Source organism: Struthio camelus, chromosome 3 (genome assembly GCF_040807025.1).
Source record: "Struthio camelus isolate bStrCam1 chromosome 3, bStrCam1.hap1, whole genome shotgun sequence".
Classification (NCBI taxonomy): Eukaryota; Metazoa; Chordata; class Aves; order Struthioniformes; family Struthionidae; genus Struthio; species Struthio camelus.
In genome coordinates, this window is record NC_090944.1 from 125,298,105 (window position 1) to 125,320,132 (window position 22,028).

A 22,028-nucleotide genomic window follows, 5' to 3' on the forward strand; every position below is an offset into this window, starting at 1 on the left:
GTGCTTCTTCTGTTTTCATGTATCTTCACTGTCAGCAAAGAGTTTGTACCAATTCAAGAGGCAAGAGGAATTTTATTGGAGGCGTTAAGGATGAATGGCATCCTGGTTTTATAATAGCAGGGCAAGTCTATCAGAAGAGCAAAGGGGACTTGCAGCTTTCCTAATAATATTTCACGGTACAGTGAGCACACTTTGGGTCACGTGAGGTTGCAGTACCGCATTATCCATTCAGTAAAAGCTCTGCATGGCTCTTTCGTTAAGTTCAGGAGGCTATCAGAGAGAAAAAGTCAGCATTTAAGAAATGGAAAGCTTGCCCAAATGTCGAGAACAGAGAAGACCATAAATCATGGCAGGTTAAATGTAAGCAGGACGTTGTGGGCTAAAAAAAGAATTTAGACAGCACTTTGCAGAGGATGCTCAAACTGATTATGTGAAGTCCTTTAAATCAAAAGCAGGAAGCCACCTCAGGAAGCTTGATGGAACTGCTTGTTGGCAGGATAAAAAGGAAAAGGGGCACTCTGGGTTGGTAGGGCCATGGCAGAGAAGTTTGGTGGGTTTTTTTGTTGTTGTTTTTTTTTTTTTTTTACTGCTGAAGATGTAGGGGAGATTGCCATGCACGTGCCATGCACAATGCGTTCTTTGTAGCAGATAGGTCAGATAAGCTGGATCAGCCTAGGATAGGTATGCAGGAAGCATTAGAGCAGGCAGATGAGTTAGGAGTGGAGTCACCAGGACTGATGACCTTCACCCAGGGGATGTGAAGGAACTCAGATGTGAAACAGAAGAACTGCTGGCCAAGGTGTGCGCTTTCTCATTACGCATAGTCCACTGTAGTAAAGATTAAGATCAGTGAGCTGGGGGATCAAAGAGAACCTCTTGGGAAGGGTCAGCCTGGCATCTGTCCAGGGAAATTCTGCCACACTGACCTGCTGGTGTTCTGTGAGGGGATCAGTAATCATGTGGACAGAGGGGATCCGGGGGGTGCCTCGTATTTGGATTTTTGAAAGCCTTGGACACGGTTTTTCAACACCAAGGATCACTAAAGAAGCTAAGTTGCTGTGGGGTTGGAGGAATCTTTTTATGGATTTGAAGTTTGCAAGGGACAGGGAGCAAAGGAAAGGACTTAATAGTTGCTTGTCAGGATGGAGAAGAGTGAGTTCCCCAGTGGGGTTCCCAAGGATCCATGCAAAGGCCAGTTCTGTTCAGCATCTTCATTAATAACCTGGGGAGGTCATGGATGGCACTGGGCTCTTTCGGGACGGGAAACACCACACAGATAGCAAGGGAATCTGGGAAGGATGTCGGAGAACTGAGTGGGCAAAGAGATGGCAGAGGAGCTGCAGTAGCTAAAATGTAAGGCTATGCACTGAGTGGGAAAACAATCTAAACCGGGCCTCAGGAAAGAGGTCTTGGAGTCATTGCTGGCAGTTCTCCGGAATCATTGGCTTAGTGTGCAACAGCAGCTGAGAAAGCCAAAAAACTGGAGCACGTCATCAGGAAAGCTGCTGAGAACAAAACAGAGAATCATTTTGCCGCGGTATAAAATTTAACTGCACCCACGTGTTCTGTAGTGTGTGTAGCGTTGTCTCCTCATTTCAGGAAGGATGCAATGAAGTTAGAGAAGTCACAGAGAAAGGCCGCTAAAATGATCAAGAGGATGGAGCAGTGGCCTTTCAAGGAATGTCTGAAAATGGTGTGTGTGGCTTTTCAATTTGGAGAAGAGGAAGCTGAAGGGAAATTGTGATAGAGGTTTACAAAATCATGAAGATGGTAGATAAGGTGAATGCAGAACTGCTGTTCACCAAATCCTCCAGTACTAGGTCTTCAGGGCACTTGATGGAACAAGTAGGACATGGGTTTGAAACAGCGCTTCTCTACACAGTGGGGAGTGATCGCCTGGGACTTGTTGCACCAGGAGGTTGTGGTTGTGACAGTGTCAGCAGGTTCATAACCTGTTTACTTTACTAAACTTAGTTATAAACCTTTGGGGTTATATTCAGACAGCCAAATTTCTGCCTAAATCCTAGTGCTTAGTGTTGCTTAACTGCTGGATTTAGGCTTTCAGAGGCATGAAGCCGGTGACAAACACTAGGAATAGACTCAGGGATGCAGGTGAAATTTAGATTGTGTAGGCATGGGCCTTAGTTCTTTAATGCTAGAAATATCACCAACTCTTTTATCTTCTTTCTGTTCTTAGAAATTTTCAGTATGCTCATATGCCAGGATTTGAAAATAAACATATTCTTCCAGGCTGTTTCTGGACCATAGAGGAGCAGTTAGGTGTACAGGAAAGGTGTGTTGGGAGAGTCTGTTTCGGGGGAACTAGGCAAATTTTGGTGCTAATTTGTATGGTAGTGTTAATTTTTTCATTAAATCTTTTATAAGCTCATTTCAAGCAAATTTAGAAAAAAGTCCGTATGTTAACATTTAGGTAGCATATTAAAATGAATTTCTGAACTCTTTGCTTCCTACCTGAGCAACAAGTTATTCAATTTAGAGTAACAATATAGCAATCCAAATCAGTGATAATTAATCTAGATATTAATAAGGAAGATTCTGTCTTTATTAACATGCCACACTTGGCAAATATTTATGCCATAAAAATTTCATGCTATTAGAATCACCCTCCTAAGTAAAGATACTTCATATTTTTACCGAGGTAGATTAATATTACCATCTGTGAAGTGCAACATGCAAGTCTTGAAGCAAGCCAAAATACTTCTTGTTACCAAAGACTAATCTCATTAAAGCTGAGCCAGAAGTCTTCCAGTATGTTCAGTTAGGATTAGATTACTTAAATAGTTTTCCCATGCTATCCGCTCTATGCCTGCGGTATTTAGGGGTTGTTCTTCTTCATTCTTCAAGTGCAAAAGTTGATATCGTTCAGTGCAGCAATTACAATATCCATACTACGTGATAGACATTTCAGTACGCATAGTAATATTTTCAACATCGCTGTCGTTCTGGGCTATTCAGCCTCACAAACTGCCTTAGGAAAGAGTTGCTGTGTGGGGGGTTTTTTTTTGCACATGCAAGAGAGATTGGGGAAGGGGGAGGGAAGACTTGCCCTGCAGAGTAATGGCACCTGCACAGCGGTGTGCCAGGAGATGCGTTATGTCTCAGCCGCACCATTTGTCCACTCGAAGCAGGCATGTATGAAAACATGTACTTGGAGTTCATGCTTGTACAGAACATACTTTCTGTTTACTATATTGCTGTTGTTCTGTAAGTCCCTGTACAACACCATCCCCCTCTCTCTCCTACTCCAGCATGTTTATGATGTTAATGATGTCTTGCCATGGTAGAAGAAAAGGTGAAATATCACGAAACACTTTACGTACTTGATAGATGATGTTGCGAAGCTCAAAATTTTTACGTGCTTCAATGGCAAGTCAGCATGTTGGGCAGTAACAGGCAAGCTCAGTGGTTAACTACCTCTGTATGAAAGAAAATTCCTATACTTTTTTTTTTTTTTTTAAATCTTCTTCAAACCTTCTCCTCTCCTTTCTGATTTACCGTTCTGTGTCCTAAGGGCAAGGTTTTGCCCTTTAATAAGGGGCCGAAACAGAAGTTCATCTTGATGAGGCTGAGCTAGAGAAAGCAATGAGGGAGTAGTACGTACCTAGCTCATGCTTTAGGGGGTGGTTGCGGTCTCCTGCTGGCACTAGCAGCGAGGCCAGCGTTTCTCACAGAAGTCAGTGTGGCAGAAATTCAGAGCGTCTGAACGTTCTGCGGCGACGTTCAGCTCTTAAAGTCCGTTCCTACATCAGCAAAAGAAAGCTACCCAAAACCACGTTTAATTAAGGGTGACTGAGAGGATTGTAATACCTCCTGATGAGAATGTAAGTATAACTAACTAAAGATCTTAGAGCCTCGTAAAGGTGTGAGACAGTCACCATGAAGAAGTAGGTTTTTCAGTTACCTGCTCTTTCTCAACAACAGTAATTTTTATTAAGTAATTTTCTTTAGACTACCTTTAATTACTTAAAACACACAAACACGCACGCACACACGTGCGCACCCAGAAAAAAGAATCCGAACCAAGTTACATGTGCGTTTGCATTAAAAAATATTTCCGTACTTGGATTGCAGCGCATGTCATGCCAGTATCTCATTTTGAACCTGATCTTGCGCCTCCTCTGTGTTACGGCAGGACATGGAGTTTAGTGAGTGCAAGCATTTGGTGCAAATGTATGTATCCTGAAGCAAAGTGTGAAGGCTATTGATATACCAGAAGACCTCACTAAGAGAGCTATGCAGCTGCGAAAAGTGAAGTAATTACTCTTATTGTTTAAGGCTTGTTTTCCCTAGTAACCCACTATGATGTAAGTTGTCAGTTTAAATAAAAAGAAGTCAGGCTTCCATGCTGGCTGATGCAATAATCCATGTAGTGTTTTTGTACCTGGATCTTGTCCTTCAGTTAAGTCTCTGCTCGCCTTTATATGGCGTTTCCATAAATTATTTGTGCTTTGAAATATACTCACTGTATATCCCAGTCCTTGTTCTCCGTTCCTGAAAGTCATGGATCCTGTTGCTGTCAACCAAATGAGTGGGAGCATAAAAATCTTTTAATTCTTTGGTCCCTTTCTGACTCCCATTAAACGCAGTCAGAAAGAGGCCTGAGATGTCCAAAGTGGTGATCACATTTACAGTGGCTTGAAAAGTATTATTACATGTAAATCACAACATGATAGAGAGTACAGTTCAGTTTTATGCCTTAGCAGACTTTCAACAAATTGAGATAAATATTTATGTTTACCTGAAGTATGTAATGGGATATTTTCTAAACCTAGACTTAGGAATAATGAGTTTTTATTAAGCATCTGTTTCAGAATTCTTGAGTGCTAACTTGGAGCTGTTTGTTTTTAGCAAAAGCAGATTGGTCGCTCACCTGGCGTAAGCAGTATAGAGCACCAGCAAGAAATCACTAAGTTAAAGGCAGATCTGGAAAAGAAGAGTGTTTTCTATGAGGAGGAATTATCGAAGCGAGAAATAATGCATGCTAACGAAATAAAGAATCTGAAGAAAGAACTGCGGGATGCAGAAAGCCAGCAGCTGGCCCTCAAGAAAGAGATCATGATTTTGAAAGACAAGCTAGAGAAAACCAGAAGAGAAAAGTAAGTGTTTTATGGTATTTACCTTTAAGTTTGAAATGCTTTTTAAAGTTTCCTAGTATGTTTCCAAACTCACTTCCGGAGTTACAGTGCAGACAGGTGCATTTTGGCTGATTTAATGCCATGGTTGGATATAAAGAAGCTGAAGTCTACACTTGTCACCTTTAAAACCAAAACAAAAGAACCCCAAAGCCTGAACTGAAAGTTAATTTTGACCCCGTATTCTTGCACTGCCTGACTACTCCTGGGTATGTAACTAGAGTTGCAGACTTGCAATTCAGGGTAAATTGACCCCGGAAGCTTATGTTGAAGTTTTAAATAGTTTTTTTGGCATTTCTTCTGTTTGGTATTTTCATCTTTTGATGCGAAACTAATATGTTAGTGATCAACTGTTGCTTACATTTCTGCCAGCACAGGAACAGTCACTTAATGCGGACTAAGGCTAATCCACGCTGGGTTCTATCCAATGTTAACATCAGTCATCAGACTAGTAGGCATAAGCTTCTTTATCTCTCCTGACGTGGTCATTTGTCAGAGACCTGCTTTTTTCTCTCTCACGTGGTGGAGCTTATAACTGGCCTTGAAAAATGTTCCTTGAGACATTCATCAATAAAAACAAATTTTCCTATTGGATAATGTAGTACTGGAAATAGTAAGTCCTGGCTTGAATGTATTCATCACTTCCATTCATAAAAAAAATTAAAGTCCTTTACAGACACTAGCATAGATGTTTCTTTTCCCTGTTGTAGTAAGATGGGTTATTAAAAAATCCCTAAAGGAGAAGCTCTTCTTCAAAGCTTAGCCAAGCTGTAGTGAGTCGTTGACTGTTAAGTAGTGAATAAAATAAAAGTATTTTTCAAAAAAAAAGTATGCGAGTAGGTTGCCAGTTTCTCTGGTGAAGTGTTTCCTGTGAAAAAAGCAAATCACAGAGCTTGGAGTGCAATGGATGAACTATTTCTTCTTAGAACGTAGCTGCTCATGCCTTGAACATGTTATCACAGTCGGTTGCTGCTTTGTTCTAGGATGAGAAGTAAAATTTGTATCTGCGGTGTGTTTTCATTGTACCACAACTTGATGCTTTTCCTGACCTGTGAGTTACAAATGCAAAAAAGACTACAATGTCTTGTAGCATATAAAGATGATAGTGCAGTGCTTGTATTGCCATGTTAGTTCAGTAGTGTCTCAGAAGGAAGAATGCCGTATAAAGAACCATTATTACCTCTTTCTGCAGGCTAAACTTTTCTTAAAGGTCATGCCTGCACGTGCCGATCAGCCCAAAATCTCCTTTGAGTTTTATCAGAACCATTCCAAAGTTGTATGGCTGCAAAAGTTACAGCTAGATGTCTGTTTTCTAGTGAAATAACACATAGCTTAACAAAGTGGATTGGCTATATGCTAGCTGTTGATAAACGTAGTTTCAGTCAGGTTTCTCTCTGTAGATAAATAACGAACTGGATCCAAACCTAAAATAAATGATGATTTAAGCGTGTATTTCCAGATGTACTTCAAGTGTGTTGGTGTAAGAGAAAATTTTAAAGCCCAATCATAAGTGTAGCACATAACCAGGCAGAACCCGGCATTTGGCTCTTAATGGGAAAGGCTTCAGCAACGTACAGGGTCAGATGTCCAAGCACAGAGAGCGATTAACAAAAGCCTGACCTTCAACTAGGTTTTGATAAGTAGTGCTGCAAAATTTCATAGCAAGTATTAGGATCCCCCACAAATGCAAATTCCATTGTTCAAGGTATTAGTATTCAGGACTTGCTACAGATTGACATCTGTAGTAGTTCAGGGACTAGAAGGGAAGCTTAAGCATTAGGAATGGAAGAATTGGTATTGTTGCTTGATATGTAGTATTTGATAGTTTTCCTTAAAAGAACATTCATTTTGTTGTTGTTGTTTCTCCTTTCATGCATTGTTTTTAGCTTTTGTAATCGGACATACAAGCTTTTTGTGAGTCTGCCAGTACGGAGTTGTTCAGTGTAAGTGTTGAAAAGGAAGCACCTGGAGGCTTTATGCTGAAACAAGTGGAATTATTGCAACAATAGCCATGCGGTGGGGTAGAAGCATGTACAGTTTGGGGGGGGGGGGGGGGGGGGAATCTAGAAAGGATATTTAGTGCATATTTTTTTAAAAATGGCTTTGATATGATGTAGCTGCAACTGCTTTATAAAGGCCACAATCTAGAGGAATTACTTAGGTTATGCAGCAGGGGTCAATAAGAGCTTTGTCAAAAACTATTCTCTGGGTGGATTTTTTTATTTTTTTTTTTTTAGTGTGCGTTGTGGTGGCTGCCGATTCTTTTTTGAAAATACGTATTTTTTCCTTATCTCCTTCAAATGTAAGCTTTCTTGCTTTTGTTAGTTCAACAGCATAAGTCATCAAGGGAGAGAAACTACCTTTTTGCACAAAATGATAGCCCTTTGCTAAAGTCTTATAAACTGCATGCTCTTAAAATTGGGACTGTAGGAACACAGTATTAGGCCAGCAGTCTGTGTAGTATGATATTCCATTGCTTAGCATTGGCATTATCTAATATTTTAGAAAAAGGTGCAAGAAACTCTGTTAAATAAAAATTATGTTTGTAGAAGTTTCTTCTAAGCTAGTCATTTAATGATAGATTTATGAACTACAGAGCTTTATAAAACAGATTTTGGAGTTTTTTGCTTCACATCTACTTTTCTTGGTTTCAGAGTAGTAAGATAAAATATTTTTCTGTTTTCTACAGCTGCAGTAAAGAACCGGGTTGACAAAGTGGTACCATAAAGCTGTATTTCGCATTGCTTACATGTGGTTGGTTTGCTACAGTTGTTTTAATGATAAAAAGAAATCTGGATCATGTATGATTGCTTAAGCTTCAAGAACAGATATATAGGTAAATTTTAGATGAGAAAAAAAACTTGATGGGAGAGGAGGATTCCAGGCTTCAAAGCAAATGTGTTATTTTGATCTTCCTGGCTGTCCAGGGTACACCTATGGAAGCTGTCACAGTTCTGTGGCTTGCCGAGTTGATTCTTGAGTATGATAGATTATATGCACGTTCTCCTCTCTTTAAAATTTATCTCCTTTGTGTAGTATATTATAGTAATCGGACTTGGAATAGTGACAATCGCCACTTGAATTAAGAACTTAAAAATATGTTGGGGTCCTTTACTGGTCCAAAACTCCCTCAGTCCACCACTGCTGTTGCTGGTGCTTTTAAGGCTGCGTTGAGCCTTAAAGCCTTAAAAGAAGTTTTAGGCGAATATAGAACAACAAAATCCTGTAAACAAAACCATAAATACGTAAAAGCTAAACAAAAGAAGTTAACCGAATGAATTTTAAAATACTTTGGTCTACTGTCTGAGAAATTAACTTTGAATCCATGCCTTGCAAACAGAAGCAAGACCTGTTATTAATTCCCCTGGCAGGCAGTGCTTTAATCTTTTCCTGCCTTTTCCCTAGCTGGCTCATCATATGCATGGAATCTGTTGGTACAGAAAAAGAGCGGTGGTGAATTTCAAGCTTGGAGCTTGAACAGTAGCTGTAGTATGTTCCTTTGCTAGCATGTAGTGTTATGTTTCAAAGGATGCCTGGCAACATAGGATTTCACCATGAGTCCAACATGCTGTACTAGATTTCAAAGAGCGGTTGAAGGCCTAAATGAATTTCAAATTAGGAAGAGGAAATTCAAACCAGCGAATTACTCTTTACTGGGTTCAGGGTAACCACAGTCACTTCTCAGCTTTTGAGGGTGTTCCCGCGATTTAACGGTTGCGGTAGTTCTACATTTCAGAAACAGAGGTGAGGAAGTAATTTCTCTATCGCACGGCATGAAATTCTGAGTGGCTTGCAAAAGCAGTTGCAACGTTCAAGACAAAGTTCCCCTGGATTTTATTTTTATTCAGTTTACCTTTTTACTGGGCACTTTTCAAACCTTTTACGGGACAGTGCTATTTACTGTGTTAATATTTTCCTACCTGTGGTATTCATAGTGCAGTTTCATCACGCTGCCAAGGAAGTGTACACCAGTTATCTGTCACAGTGAATACAAGATGCCACAAAATCATCTTCCTGAAACTTCAGATATAATGAATCTAGGAAGAGTGGATTTGAGGTGGGAGTTAGGGGTCTACAGCATTGGAGTACACGTCTGCAAGGAAGCGACTGTTTTTGGCAAGCAGAGGACCTGTAGTTCCATCTATTTTCAGATCCTCATGTTCATTGGGCAAGATTAAAGTTGTGGTTATACAGAATCAATCAAGGGTTTTTCTGTGCTGAGTGAAACCCAGAAGAAAAGGGAAGGGTTGGGAGAAACAGCTAGTTTGAAACTCCTTTTCAGAAAGAGCAATGCAAACACCCTTACGAATCTGGTGATACTGCAAGCGTGTAGGTTGTCCGTCCACTTCTTACTGATAGCAGGCGAATGGTAACTGAAGTAGCTGTTCAGATTTGTCCCCTAGCTGTGCTGAACTGCCCACAGATAACGGCACGTTTAAGCTTTTCTCATCAGAGATTCAGCCCCCAGTGTTTTAATTAAACTTCTGTATGTTCGGGTTTCGTGTGGGGGTTGTGTTTGCAGGTCATTGTATGTGAAACCTGGAACTGTAGAAATGTATAAGAATTAAAACAACGTTTTAATGAACTTTCGGAGAGTTTACCCTGAACGTCTCAGAATATGCCATGCTGTCTTTGCTCTTCAAATTTACAACTTCTCAGTGTAAAGAATAAAATATATATAAGTGGACTGATAAACATTAGCTCAGTGGAGCTCTATTAATTCGGTAGTGAAGGAAAGATAATTGCCTAATGGTAAAATTCAACAGACTGTCTTATAGTCCTAACATGGGAGTATAACACATTCTTTGCTTATTTTTAATATTTTTAAATTATTGTAATGGAGAGATTACCAATTTTCTTTCAGCTACTGCGTGCATCAATCTTTACGTATTTAAGTAAGTAGTATGGTGGGTTGCGGTTGTTTTCAGAATAGGAAACTTTTCAATTGTGCTTCATTTTATTTCATAGCCAAAGTGAAAGAGAGGAATTTGAAACAGAATTCAAACAGAAATATGAACGCGAAAAGATTCTGCTAACAGAGGAAAACAAAAAACTTTCAAATGAACTTGATAAGGTGAGTGTTGATTAGCTGAGTCTTGAGTTTACAAGAATGCTGTTTAGCGCTACTGTGGTATTAAGAGTTAATAACTCTTAATTGGCAGCGGAATTTAAGAATATGCAGGAAGTTTTGATTAATATTTGATTTAAATAGAGAATTTTATTAATTGATCTTTTGCCCGTACGTACGTGCCTCTGAATTTGAGAATGTGTACACGTATTTGTATTTGTGTGTGTGTATATGTGGGAATTCAGTTACATGGTCTTACAGTTTGATAGGATGAACTCTTGACACTATCTTCAGCCAGACAAAAGAGGGGTTCCCTGTATGACCCAAATATAAAAATGTATGGTTAATGATGTGATTGCATAGAACGTATTTGCATGTCGATTACTGTGAAATAGCAGGGCCCTTTGTGCCTGGTGAGATTAAGTGTTGCTTTGAGATATTAAAAAAAAATACAAATGATAAAGCAGTTAAATTGAGGATCGTATTGAGTAAGGAATAAGTATATTTCATGCATTGAGGTTATCTTTTTATTGTTTATTTTGACTGGTTATTCAAGTTCATTATGGATTGGCCATGTCTTGCTAAACTTGTCTCTCCTTTCTTCAATGCATTATTTTTTTTTATATGTGATGAAAGTATGGTGTTTTTTAAAGTAAGCGTGTTTGCATGTCAGTGTTCAAATTGAAGTATATTTTCATACCAGTATAAGCATTTATGTAAGCATAGTTCAAGAATGGTAAGCAGACCAGTCACTTTGATAGCTCTTCTGCTTTGTCGTTTTCTTTTTCTTTTGCAATTTGCTAAGCTTTGTATTTGTCTTGTCAAATTGCGTTTAATAAATAGGCCTATTTACATGATAAACCCATTTAAATGATAAGTATGTAGTGGAGTAATCGTATTAGGAGTAAAAAGGGCAGAATAGATGAAAAAAATTGGTATTTTTGCATCGTTTTGATTTGTTAATGTATTTCAGTGCTAGAAGAAGCTTTTCGTATGAAATGCGTTCCCTTAAGCAGGCCTTCCTGAAAGGTCTGTCTGATCTCTGGTTCCCATTATGACTTTGTGAATAATTATTTAGCATAATAGAGGCTTAGTCCCCAGTACCGACCCAGGTTAGCTATTGCTTTTGTCTTGCAGAATGTACGTGTATGAATGACAGCTTTGTGAATGCGAGTGAGGTTAATTGCTGGGTATGCTATATTGTACTTACAGATGTGCCTTTAATTTCAATTTTCCTGTCTGCAAGTGAGTAAAATGAAAAAGAGGGGAATGTGAGACACCTGGAGGCTCTCAGTACTGACTCACAGCTGTATCCGTTAAGCCTCTCATTCCCCATAGTTACTAAACAAGGGAGAGAGTCGGCTATTTCATCTGAGCTATAAAATTTGTTGTGCTCCAGCTTTGCACTTTTAATGTAATTTTTTTCAATATAGAGCGTTCCATCTCTATACTGTGCAACACACAAACCTTATAAGAACTGTAGAGCTATTTAGAGATGTTTTCAGGAAACTAATTATTTTCAGTAAAATATATTCCAGTCCTTAAAAAAGGCCTTTCGCAAGAAGAAGAAATGTTGGCTTTTATGGTTACATGGCATTTATTGTGATGGGTGTACCAATTTTAATGCGGATGCACAAAGTGTGTGTGTGTGACTTTGAGTCAGTAAGGTGACGTCACGGGAGGTTGTGTGTTTAACAAGTCGTTTAAATTCTCATTCAGCTCACCACCATGTTTGAGAGGCTAAGTATGAACAACCGGCAGCTGGAAGAAGAGATGAGGGACTTGGCTGATAAGAAGGAGTCTGTGGCCCACTGGGAGGCCCAGATCACTGAGATCATCCAGTGGTGAGTCCTCTGCAATAACGTCATTGCAGAAGCCCGTGGTAAAGGCCAGTATGTGGTAGAGCTGTTGTGAATTTTGCATCTGCAACGTGGCACTTGCAGGTGCTTACACCCATCCAGGATTCTGCCGTATTTTTGCCTGAGGTTTTAATAATATCCAAAGGTAGAAAACAGCATTGCTCCTTAAGAGCGAAAGCGTCTTTGACTGTACAACTATTTTAGGGGTGAAAGACTTTTGCAGCCTTTGGGTGTGCCTTGTGGCTTGGGAAGAATGCTGCGGGGAGTCACGCGCTGCCCTCGCCCTCCGGAGGAGCAGCCTGGGAAGAGCGAGCAGCGGCGGGCAGTAGTCAGGTCTCGAACAGCGAGCAGCGGCAGGCAGTAGTCGGGTCTCAGGATTAGCTCCCGTCGTCTGCTCCGCGCGTGGCCCAACGACACCCAGCTAGCGCAGCGCTCGTGGTTCCTACAAGGAGCGCAAACAAAATTGCAGTCAAGTGACATCGGCAGTACTACTTCTGTTAAATAGTGCCGTTATGCTTATAAGGGTTTCTATCTATTTTAATAAACAAATTGAGAAAAGAATAACAAGCTGAAAATATCCCGAGAGATGATTGCTTTTTCTAGGCGGCCTTTTTTTTTTTTTTTTTTTCTCTCTCCATCCCTGTTTCTGCCCATCCTTTTTTATGGCCCAGTGTAGATTGTTCGCTTCTGGGACGATTTCATAATCATACACAAATCTTTCTTTTTGGTTTACTGTTTGATTTTTTTTCCCCCCTCATTTTTCCTGTCACATATTAGCTAAATAATCTAGCTTGTTGCATCCAAGCAAAAATGGGAAACATTTTTTAATGAAACCTAGTTTGACATTGCTCTAACGGCAGTATAATGTTGTCCAAATATGGAGAAGGTTTTGTCTTTTGAATAAAACTACTTGATGCACATCAAGAAAGAAAGGCTGTGCTCTAAGTTTCTGGAAGTGGTTTAAACAGTGTTTGTTACATAAAATTATGTAGCTCCAGTTTGTGCTAGCAAGTGCATACTGTCTCAATACGTTGTATTCGTAGTAGAGGTTAAAATTTTAAAGGGGCTAATTTGTGCACGTTCCTTTTAAATCTTTTCTCTCGTTCAACTAACGTAAGTTTAGTAGACTGCCTGCATCACTGAATTAAGAAAAATACACTGAGGCTGTTTAAAAGACGAGATAATTCGTAGCTGATCAGAACTTTATTTATTCAGAAAAAAATATCAAGATAACAAGAAAGACAAGTCTGTTATTTCACATTCCATATTGCTGAGGACTTTTTTGTTTACTTTAAGGAAATGCTTATATATCCTAATGCACCTAGGTAACTAAATGCGGTTTTTCTGATTTACGTGTGGAAGTGCTCCTAAAATTTGGAAGTTCTGGAAAAAGCCAAGTCAGCCTTAGTTGTGGATTGTTTTACTTGACACTGTGTTAAAATATACCAACAGCTATTAGGAAAGCCCCTTCTCCAATTTATATGAAGGTTTGATATTTTAAGAATGTACTCCTGATGTGGTTCAGATAGACGATGAAAGTATCTTGCATGTAGTCAGACATGTCGGAGGGGAGGGGAAGAAGGTTTGGGATTGGGGTTTTTGTTATCTCTAAGGATACTTAACGAAAAAACGCCTGGAACATGCAAGTCTGTAACTTTTGGAACTAAAGATACCACTTTTGCTCATCTTTTTTATTATGATAGAGGACTAAGAACTCAAGAATTATGTTTAAAAAGTGTTCTCGGCGAGCATTAAGGAGACCAAAACTGTAACCAAGGCAGATATTTTTCTAATTGCTGTACACGTCTCATTTTTCTCCTAACTTCTGTCTTCCTATGTTAAATTTTGTTCAGCGTTGTGAAGGCATATCGTGGTTCAAATTTTTTTCAATTTGTGTTTAAATTTTCTTTTTGTTGCCCAGACAATCCGGTAGTTCCATCCGCTATCCGTTGAGTTCAGCGCTGCATATTAAAACTAGGTTTTTGTTTGGGGATTTCTTGCTATTCAACAAGGGGCACTATATTAAATATTTTAAACATCTACAACAGTGATAAAACATTATAAAAGAAAAAAATATTAATTTAAAGGAGACTCTTCTTATTTAAGCAGTTACAAGCCCATGTTTTCTAAAGAAAAACACGCAATTTAAATCCACACCTGTTCACATCCTCTTTATGATACCGTAATGCCTTAGACCTGACAAATTAGGGTGGAACTTGTAGGCTCCCTCTCCAAACCTAACAGATTTTCCTGTACAATATTATTTTAATGTTGTTATATTTTGGGAGCATCCTTTCTTCTACTTACAAGTGATTTTAGGCTACCATCTCTTTTTAGTGCTATGACTCTTGAAGGATAGGGAATTGTAGATGAAATAAACTCGCTGGCTTTGAAAACGGTTTGCTCAGCTCCCTGTGATGGTTCTGGGGGTTATTCTAGCCCTGTTTTAAGTAGCAGAAGCCTGAGGAGTTTATTTGCTTTTGAGTGCTTTGTCATAGTCTACTAGATCTCTTTCTCAGGAAATCTTCCCCATTGTTTGAGTCCACGTTTGGGGTTAAGATCATTACTTCATTCACAGCGCATAACTCCTTGAGTCCTTCTAAACTATTCTTTCTTTTAGTTTGTATAACCTACAAGTAATTGGAATGGCTTACCACGTTCTCCTTAGCCTCTTAGCTGCTTTCTCATTGTGCTCTTTCGCATCTTGTTTATGGCCAACGTCCAGAAGCTTTTTGATTTTTTTGCTATTGTTATCTCAAGAGGCCATAAACATAGCCAACTTTTTAATATATACTTTAATCAGAGTTTCATTGCAAATACTAATGTGGTAGCAACAGACTCTCACAGATCATTCAGCCTTAATGGAGCTATTAGATTGACAAGCTTATATTATCCAAACTGCTCATCATTCCTTGACAAGAATAAGAAATACTGAGGCTTATATAGTCAGCTATAAATTTTCCTATGGCAGATGAGGAAGAGAGAGATTCGTTGCATATTAGGTTAATGCAGTCACTGTAAAAATGAGTCTTTTAAGTAGCCGTGGTACTGTATTTCAGATCTGTTGCAGAAAGGAGGTTGATGGAAATCTTTGGTAGTGATTCCCAGAGTACTGGGCAAGAACCTTAACTTATTAGCCTCTCTGAGTGGGATTCATTTAACTTAATTTTCAAACGTTATGGTCCTGTGGTAAACAGCTAAGATAAAATAGATGACTAGTTGTATAGAAGTGTCTGTTTCTCTCCATCGATTGTAAAGGAAGCTTAGACGCCTAGATGGAATGAAGAATTCTGTATCATTGGGTATGCATAGATGGATGAGGTGAATCCTACCTCTTTTATCCACCCGTAGGGTGGACATCATGTTTCTGTTCAGCTGAGACCAGAAGCTGTTGATACTCGGAAGACTCAGCTACTATTCTCCTTGTAGTCTAGATGTCTTTCCAGCCAACTGTAGTGTGGTTGATGTTTATTTTAATTATTGATTTTTCTGTCAAAAGAAAAAGAACTTCTGTGCTAAATCAAACGTTAACAAGTCCCAAAGTAATTATTTGCATTTTGAAACCTGGTTGCCCTCAGAAGAATGCACACACAAAGTGTGGGAAAGCCTTTACAGTATAATGGTACGTCAAATAACTAGCAAACCTTCTGGGGAAATTCGAGTGTAAGAAAGTCAGAACTTGAAAATTTCTGAGATATGTTGTGTTTGAGGTGAGAATAATCAGAAGTTGATTATCTATAGAATGGAAATTCTGGAGGTATGGGGGAAGTTTCAGGGTGTGGGAGCAGAAGGAAACGTTGAGAATTTTTACAGGAAGAGTTTTATAGATTTTGTTTGGGAAGAGAGGGGAGAAAAACAAAGTTGGAGCTTTTAAGCATAGTTATATGAAGATAGAAATTTTAAAGCTTTGAGTTTTTACAACAGAATTGGGAGTCATGGGCCTCAGGCTTTTCGGCGTTTTTTTTAAATCTGGTGAGATGTAGCTTGGCATAGGATCCAAGGGCTTCAGGACCCCTCCTCGTCAGCAAAAGTTCTCTAGTCCTCTGGCTTCATTTTATGTTGTGGAACTATCCGAGATGCTGAGACCCAGGAAATCTGATTTTCATAGCAGCATGGCAAACAAAATGCCAGGTATTTGTCAATGGCTATTTGAAGTTTATCGGGATGTTGGTCATTTTTCATGCCGTTTTATTGGGGGGAGGTAATAGATGGAGGGATTATAATTCTCAACAGCTCCAACTAAGAGGGGACATTTAATCAGACAGGAATTTGTACTATATCGCTGTTTTTAGGCGCTCTGTAGTTACTGAACTAACCTTCTAAGAGACTTCAGCTATGCATGAAAACAGAAGGGTTAACCTATCTAAATTTTGAGGAGAGAAGTAAGTGCCTAAAGAACTTTTCTTTCTTAGGTCTTTTGCTGTGTTTATGAGGGTTCTGCAAAGAGAAGCAAGGAAGGAAACGTTAATAAGAGTAGCTTTACCATTGTTACTTTATCTCTTAAAAGAAACCCAAAGAAACAAAGAACACCCAGCAAAACGATAACAAAACAAAAAGCTCCAAGAACTGCTAGGTTCATAATGATGTTTAATCCATATAGGTATGGTTATCAAGAGAATGTTGCCATCTAGTGGGTGGCAAACCTATACCTAAGTTGTACTAACTGCTTGTATTTGCCATTTTTAGTAGTCTGAAGGGTTTGCTTGAAGTAAGTATAGATTTTTGTTAAAAATTGCCTTTTATGTGCATTTTTATTTTCTATATTGAACATATTCTGTGAAACATCTCTGTGAGGTTTTGCGTTTGCAGCTTTTCAGTGCTTAGAGCTTGAAAGCTCTGTGCATTATAAAACAAATACCTGGAGTGATTTCTTGTCCTCTATGAGGAAAGATACATAGGCCTTGATAAGTGTTGATAATGAAATTGGACACTTAAGAGTTTTTTCAACTTTAATTAGAAGAGTATTTAAAAAGGTGCTGACTTATTTTTAATCCAACATTGTCCCTTTCTTCTGCAAAGATTTGGATGTCATTAAAAATAGAGAAGATCAGAACGCTAACTTCTAAAATCTCTTTCCCCTTTTTGTACATCAAGAAAACTTACTTTGTCACTTTGAAAGCCTCACACTCTTTCTATTCCTATTTTACATCATTTTCTTTTTATTATGCTTTGCATTGCACTCCTCTCAATGCGTTTTGTGCTAATTTTCACATATTTCCCGTCTTCTAATTTTCGTAGCAATCTCATACTTTCAGTGGCTTGTGTTTGAGTATATGACAAAATCTTCTTCATGTGCTAGTCAAAATGTGTTTCATCCAGAATGTTAAGGAGGAAAAAAAAAAAAAAAGTGTATACGATGCTTTCATTGTGTTCTGGTATATCTTGGGGGGAAAAAATGACTCATTCATATTAAAATTCTCATTGTCTTTAATAGAATCAGGACATGGTTCTCCTCTAGGTTCCTCCCCACCCCTTGTAAGCAGGAGGCAGAGAAGGTAAAGCCCAAAATATAAAAAAAGGGGCTTAGTTTTTTATTTCAGGTGGGTGATCTGTGGCGAATGGTCACTAGGGTCACATTAGTCTCCTCTATATTAAAGCAATTTTCCTTCTTTAAGTCTTAAAAGTCCACAGCCAGAAGTCACTGCAGCCTGCAGATGTTTAGGGCATGGCTTTTGCATCATGATCTTGCCAAAGGGCAGTATGATAAGAGTTTTCTGTTCCTCCTCTGTTCCTGTTGTGCTCTCTCTCTTTGCTGCTTCCTGGTTACTACCTATAAATCTTTATTGAAACATTACTTTTTTTTTTTTTTTAATTAATTAGTAGTAAACTTGCAAGTTACACCTTTTCCATATTCACTGTGTGTATGAACCCCATATCATCACCCAGAGAAACTTAAATTGCTTCATACGCCCTGAGGGGAAATCCCTTTCTGCAGAGGTCACTAAGAGACAAATTCATCATTCTGGAGAGCGCTCTCACCCCCGGGCCAGTGTCCTCAGCATTAACAGTTAGGAAGAAGGATCAGGAGACGGGAAGAAGTTAATTTGCATAAAGTAGAGCAACTATTTTCCGGCTTTCTTGGGATTTATTTAAAACTATTTAGGGATCATAACTTAGAGCGTAATTAAAACGTTTCTGTATTTGGAGTTGACAGAGGTTGTTGTGACTCACGCTGTGGCATCTTAGCCTACTGTTTTCTGAGACCTACTTACCTACAACTTGGGTATACTTCCGCGTTGCAAAACTGATTTTGCTCTGGTATGGATAAGCTGACTATATTCAGAGGCAGGCATGTAAAGTGATAGGAAAAGTGCTATTTTTTTTTTCCTTTTTTTTCTTTTAAAGGTTTTTCCTAAGCTACTAAGTTTTCCTTGAGGTAAAGTTTTTAGCAACTCTCTTTTCTATGTTAGTCCCTGAGACAAAGTAAAGAAAGGATCTAGTGCTGTGATTAATCAAAGAAAAGGTTTTCTTTTTAACTGATGATCAAAGAATCTGAAAAACAGACTTGCCTTTTCTTTGATGTCTTTACATCCAAAGAGCATGAATCGATAGAAAGAAAGTTTAGGGGATGAGAGCGTCTCACCTGGCTTACGCTGTTTAATACCATTAGAATTAGACTCTCCTTAATTTAATCACTATTTCTTGAAATAATGGCATCACTGTTCAATGACTAGTTCTCATGGCCAGTTGACACAGTAGCAAGAGAGCATTCAGAAAGACAGCCCCTATGTTGCAGTGTTATTTGGGTGGCCTAATTGTTAGTTATTGGATATAGCATTTGCTTTAATTCCTTCCCTAAAAATAGGTTTAATCCGAAAAGATTTCTTTGCCGCAATCTGAATTTCGGGTAACTGATGTTTATACTGAGATAATTCTTACTTAGATATTATTATTACTTACTTAGATATTATTATTATTACTTACTTAGATATGTAGCTCCTCTGTCTTTATTCGTGGTCTTAGTCATGCCTATTGTTTCATGGAGCTCTGCAAAGCAGCAAAGGGTTAGTTTTATATGGTTTTGTTTCTTTTTTCCTGTTCCCTTAGCTGTTTTGGTTTTGTATTCTGCTTTTTTCTGTTTCTAGTTGCTTCTTTGTTAAAGGGGGTTCTGCTTTTTCTTTAAATTGTTTGGTTAAAATACTTGCTTTCTCCTACCGTAATTGTTTAGGGTGAGTGATGAAAAAGATGCTCGAGGTTACCTTCAAGCCTTGGCCTCCAAAATGACAGAAGAGCTAGAGGCCCTGAGGAACTCCAGTTTGGGTGCAAGAGCAACAGTAAGACTACAGCTCCATCTATCCGGAATTTTTGGTTTTGAAAAAACAGTAATTTGATAGTTTCAGCTCCAGTAATAATCTGTCTGTAGGGGCTGTGTTACTCAAAAGTTAAATTTCCTTCCCTTCTGAATAGCTGAATACCAAATTTATTATCAACTACTTAAAGAGCAAATCTTGATAAAGTGATTTTTATCTGTGATTTTATTTAGGTAGGTACTTTAAAATCTTAAATAAATTTGTTGAAAGGATATCTATACTTTGCATCACAGAAACCTTGAAATCTTTTACTTTGACAAAACGTGAACGTTCTTGCATGAGTCTCTACGTAACTATCACTTGAATGAACGAACATCAAAACTAGAATTCAAAGTCTCTTTCTTGCAAAGTCATCTTGCCTTTTTATTACTTGAGTTTAAAAATAATAATAATATTGCTCTCTGGGATTTTTCAGAGTGTTTTAGAACTGATGAGCTCTTATGTTAAGAACATGATAGACTGAGGAACATAATTCTTGAAGTTGATTATATTCTTCATTTGCTGCCTTCTTTCCCTTTGCTCTTTCTTCTTCCTCTTTTTATCCTTTATTAGGACATGCCCTGGAAGATGCGTCGCTTTGCAAAACTAGATATGTCAGCCAGATTGGAACTACAGTCAGCTCTCGATGCAGAAATCCGAGCTAAGCAGGCTATTCAAGATGAGTTGAATAAAGTCAAAGCTTCCTGTATCTCTACAGAGTGGTAAGACTGAATTGTTCTAAGCGGTTGTTGACTGTGATACTTTCCAGGAAGAGTCATCAAAGTACAATATTAACTATTTTGTCTGTCAGAAATGGATAATGAATGATATATCAGTTTCTTATATCCAAATGTGAAAAAAAGACCATATGTCTTTTTATTATATGATCAGCTGAACACTCTCTGTGAAAATTTGGGACGTGGAAGACTTTCAGGGGACGCTTAACTTTAATAATCTCTCTTAGTTGTTGTAACAAGTTCAAATACAGGCAGAGTTTGTTTTTATACCTTAACAACATATTATTTTCTATTCTGTTAATAGCTGCGCTGGGTTAGCTGATAAAAGTCAATTATTGCATACTGATTTGCACAGTAATAAAATGTGCCTATGGAGGATTATGAATTCTTGTATTCTTGAGTAGGATAAATGGCTGAAGCAGGGGGTTAGTAGCAAGAAATTTCGTTTCTATGTCTCTAGCTTCAATCCAGCTCAAGTCAGAAGTTCCCCACAGTTGTTACTAAGGAAATCTCTTGGCACCCTATGAAAACAAATTAAGTGACATGAGTCCTTGTCGTAGCACCCACCATTGAAACTAGCTCCTGTTGTTTCCTTTGCTAATTTTGACAGAAAAGTCAAAAACAGAACGTGTGCTTTTGTATGCCTGCAAGAGTATCCCTCAAATGAGAGTTTGAGGCGGGTTTAGGAATAAGCTTGCACTGCTGCTAACCACTGCATGTTCTACTGAAAAAGAAAGGCTTGAATTTCTCTGGCTGCTATTCTGTTTCCTCTTACAAGCCCTTAACTCAGTTGATTAAGCAAAGAGATTTTAATAGCTAAAATACAAAAAGACCATAAAATGCAAAATATGTACTGGGTGCATACTTCCCATGATGTGTGAAAATTTGAATTAAAATCAAGCATGGCAGATTTGCCATGAGGAGAAAATTGGTCCTTCGGAATACTGTGATAATAGTTACATTTCCAAATTGTGAATCCCATTGGGTTAGAGCGGCAGTGTTAGTCTTTTGAGTTGGTGCAGGTTGAAGTAGGCACTCAGACTGAGGTAGGATTTCTGAACCTTCTCTTTCATTCACACCCATTCTGTTCTCTTACAGCTTTCTCTACAAAAATGATTTTTACAGTAACATACCTGTCACGTTGCACAGTGTCTAAGCGCACAGATGGACAGTGCAAGGGGAGGAAAGGGCACCCAGCAGAGGAGGGGTAGGATGTGATACAGGAATTTCAAATACAAGCAAAATGATGAATTTCTTCTCTTAGCTGACTTATTTTGCAGCTTTGAGAAATCAGTTGGACAGAGCTGAGATTCGAGGATGTTACCTGTAAAATGGGAATACCTTGTCCACCTTACGTTGGCGTTTTTCAGGCCAGGAGACGCAGTGACAGGCAGTAGTGTTGTAGATCCTCTAAGAAGAGAATAAGTAGTGTTTGCTTTGATAGGCAAAGAGAAGTGCTGTAGAAATGCATAGCAGTCTTACTTGTCCGCCGTGAATCAGGAAGCACTGAAACAACTAAGTGGAATAACTGGGAAGAAAAATAGTTCAACATAATCTATTAGTATCACAGACACTGTGAATTAACAAATTTTAAAATCTGGTTTTAAGTTTAAAAATACATGTGGTCTTTTTTTCTCATTCCCAGGATACAGTCTCACGCAGTTACTTATAAATTAGAGACATGAGCCTACCTAAAGGGTAAACAGACAGTTAATTACTCATTCTGTTTTTTAAGATACCATACTAAACAGCTCCTGACAGATTTCTAAGTTCATTCTTTCGTTTGATGATGTCGTGCTTCGTTTGACTTGCAACTTGCTGGGCATTGATTTTAACTGAGCAGTAGTCCAAGTAACATGCAGAGATGGACAAAAGAGACTCGTATCACAGGTTCTCAGTATTTACATAGGGTTTTTGTTTGT

At 38.6% G+C, this 22,028-nt stretch overlaps 1 protein-coding gene across 8 annotated transcripts in view; it reads left to right on the forward strand.

Moving 5' to 3' along the window:
* The window catches only part of CDC42BPA (CDC42 binding protein kinase alpha), a 200,241-nt gene that overhangs the window by 129,519 nt on the left and 48,694 nt on the right, over window positions 1-22,028 (forward strand). For all 8 annotated transcript variants that reach the window (XM_068940120.1, XM_068940123.1, XM_068940121.1 and 5 more), the window contains 5 exons: window positions 4,870-5,117; window positions 10,122-10,227; window positions 11,941-12,065; window positions 19,249-19,354; window positions 19,943-20,091. In XM_068940120.1, coding sequence (XP_068796221.1) covers window positions 4,870-5,117; window positions 10,122-10,227; window positions 11,941-12,065; window positions 19,249-19,354; window positions 19,943-20,091 — 734 coding nt within the window. The remainder of the gene's footprint in view (window positions 1-4,869; window positions 5,118-10,121; window positions 10,228-11,940; window positions 12,066-19,248; window positions 19,355-19,942; window positions 20,092-22,028) is intronic.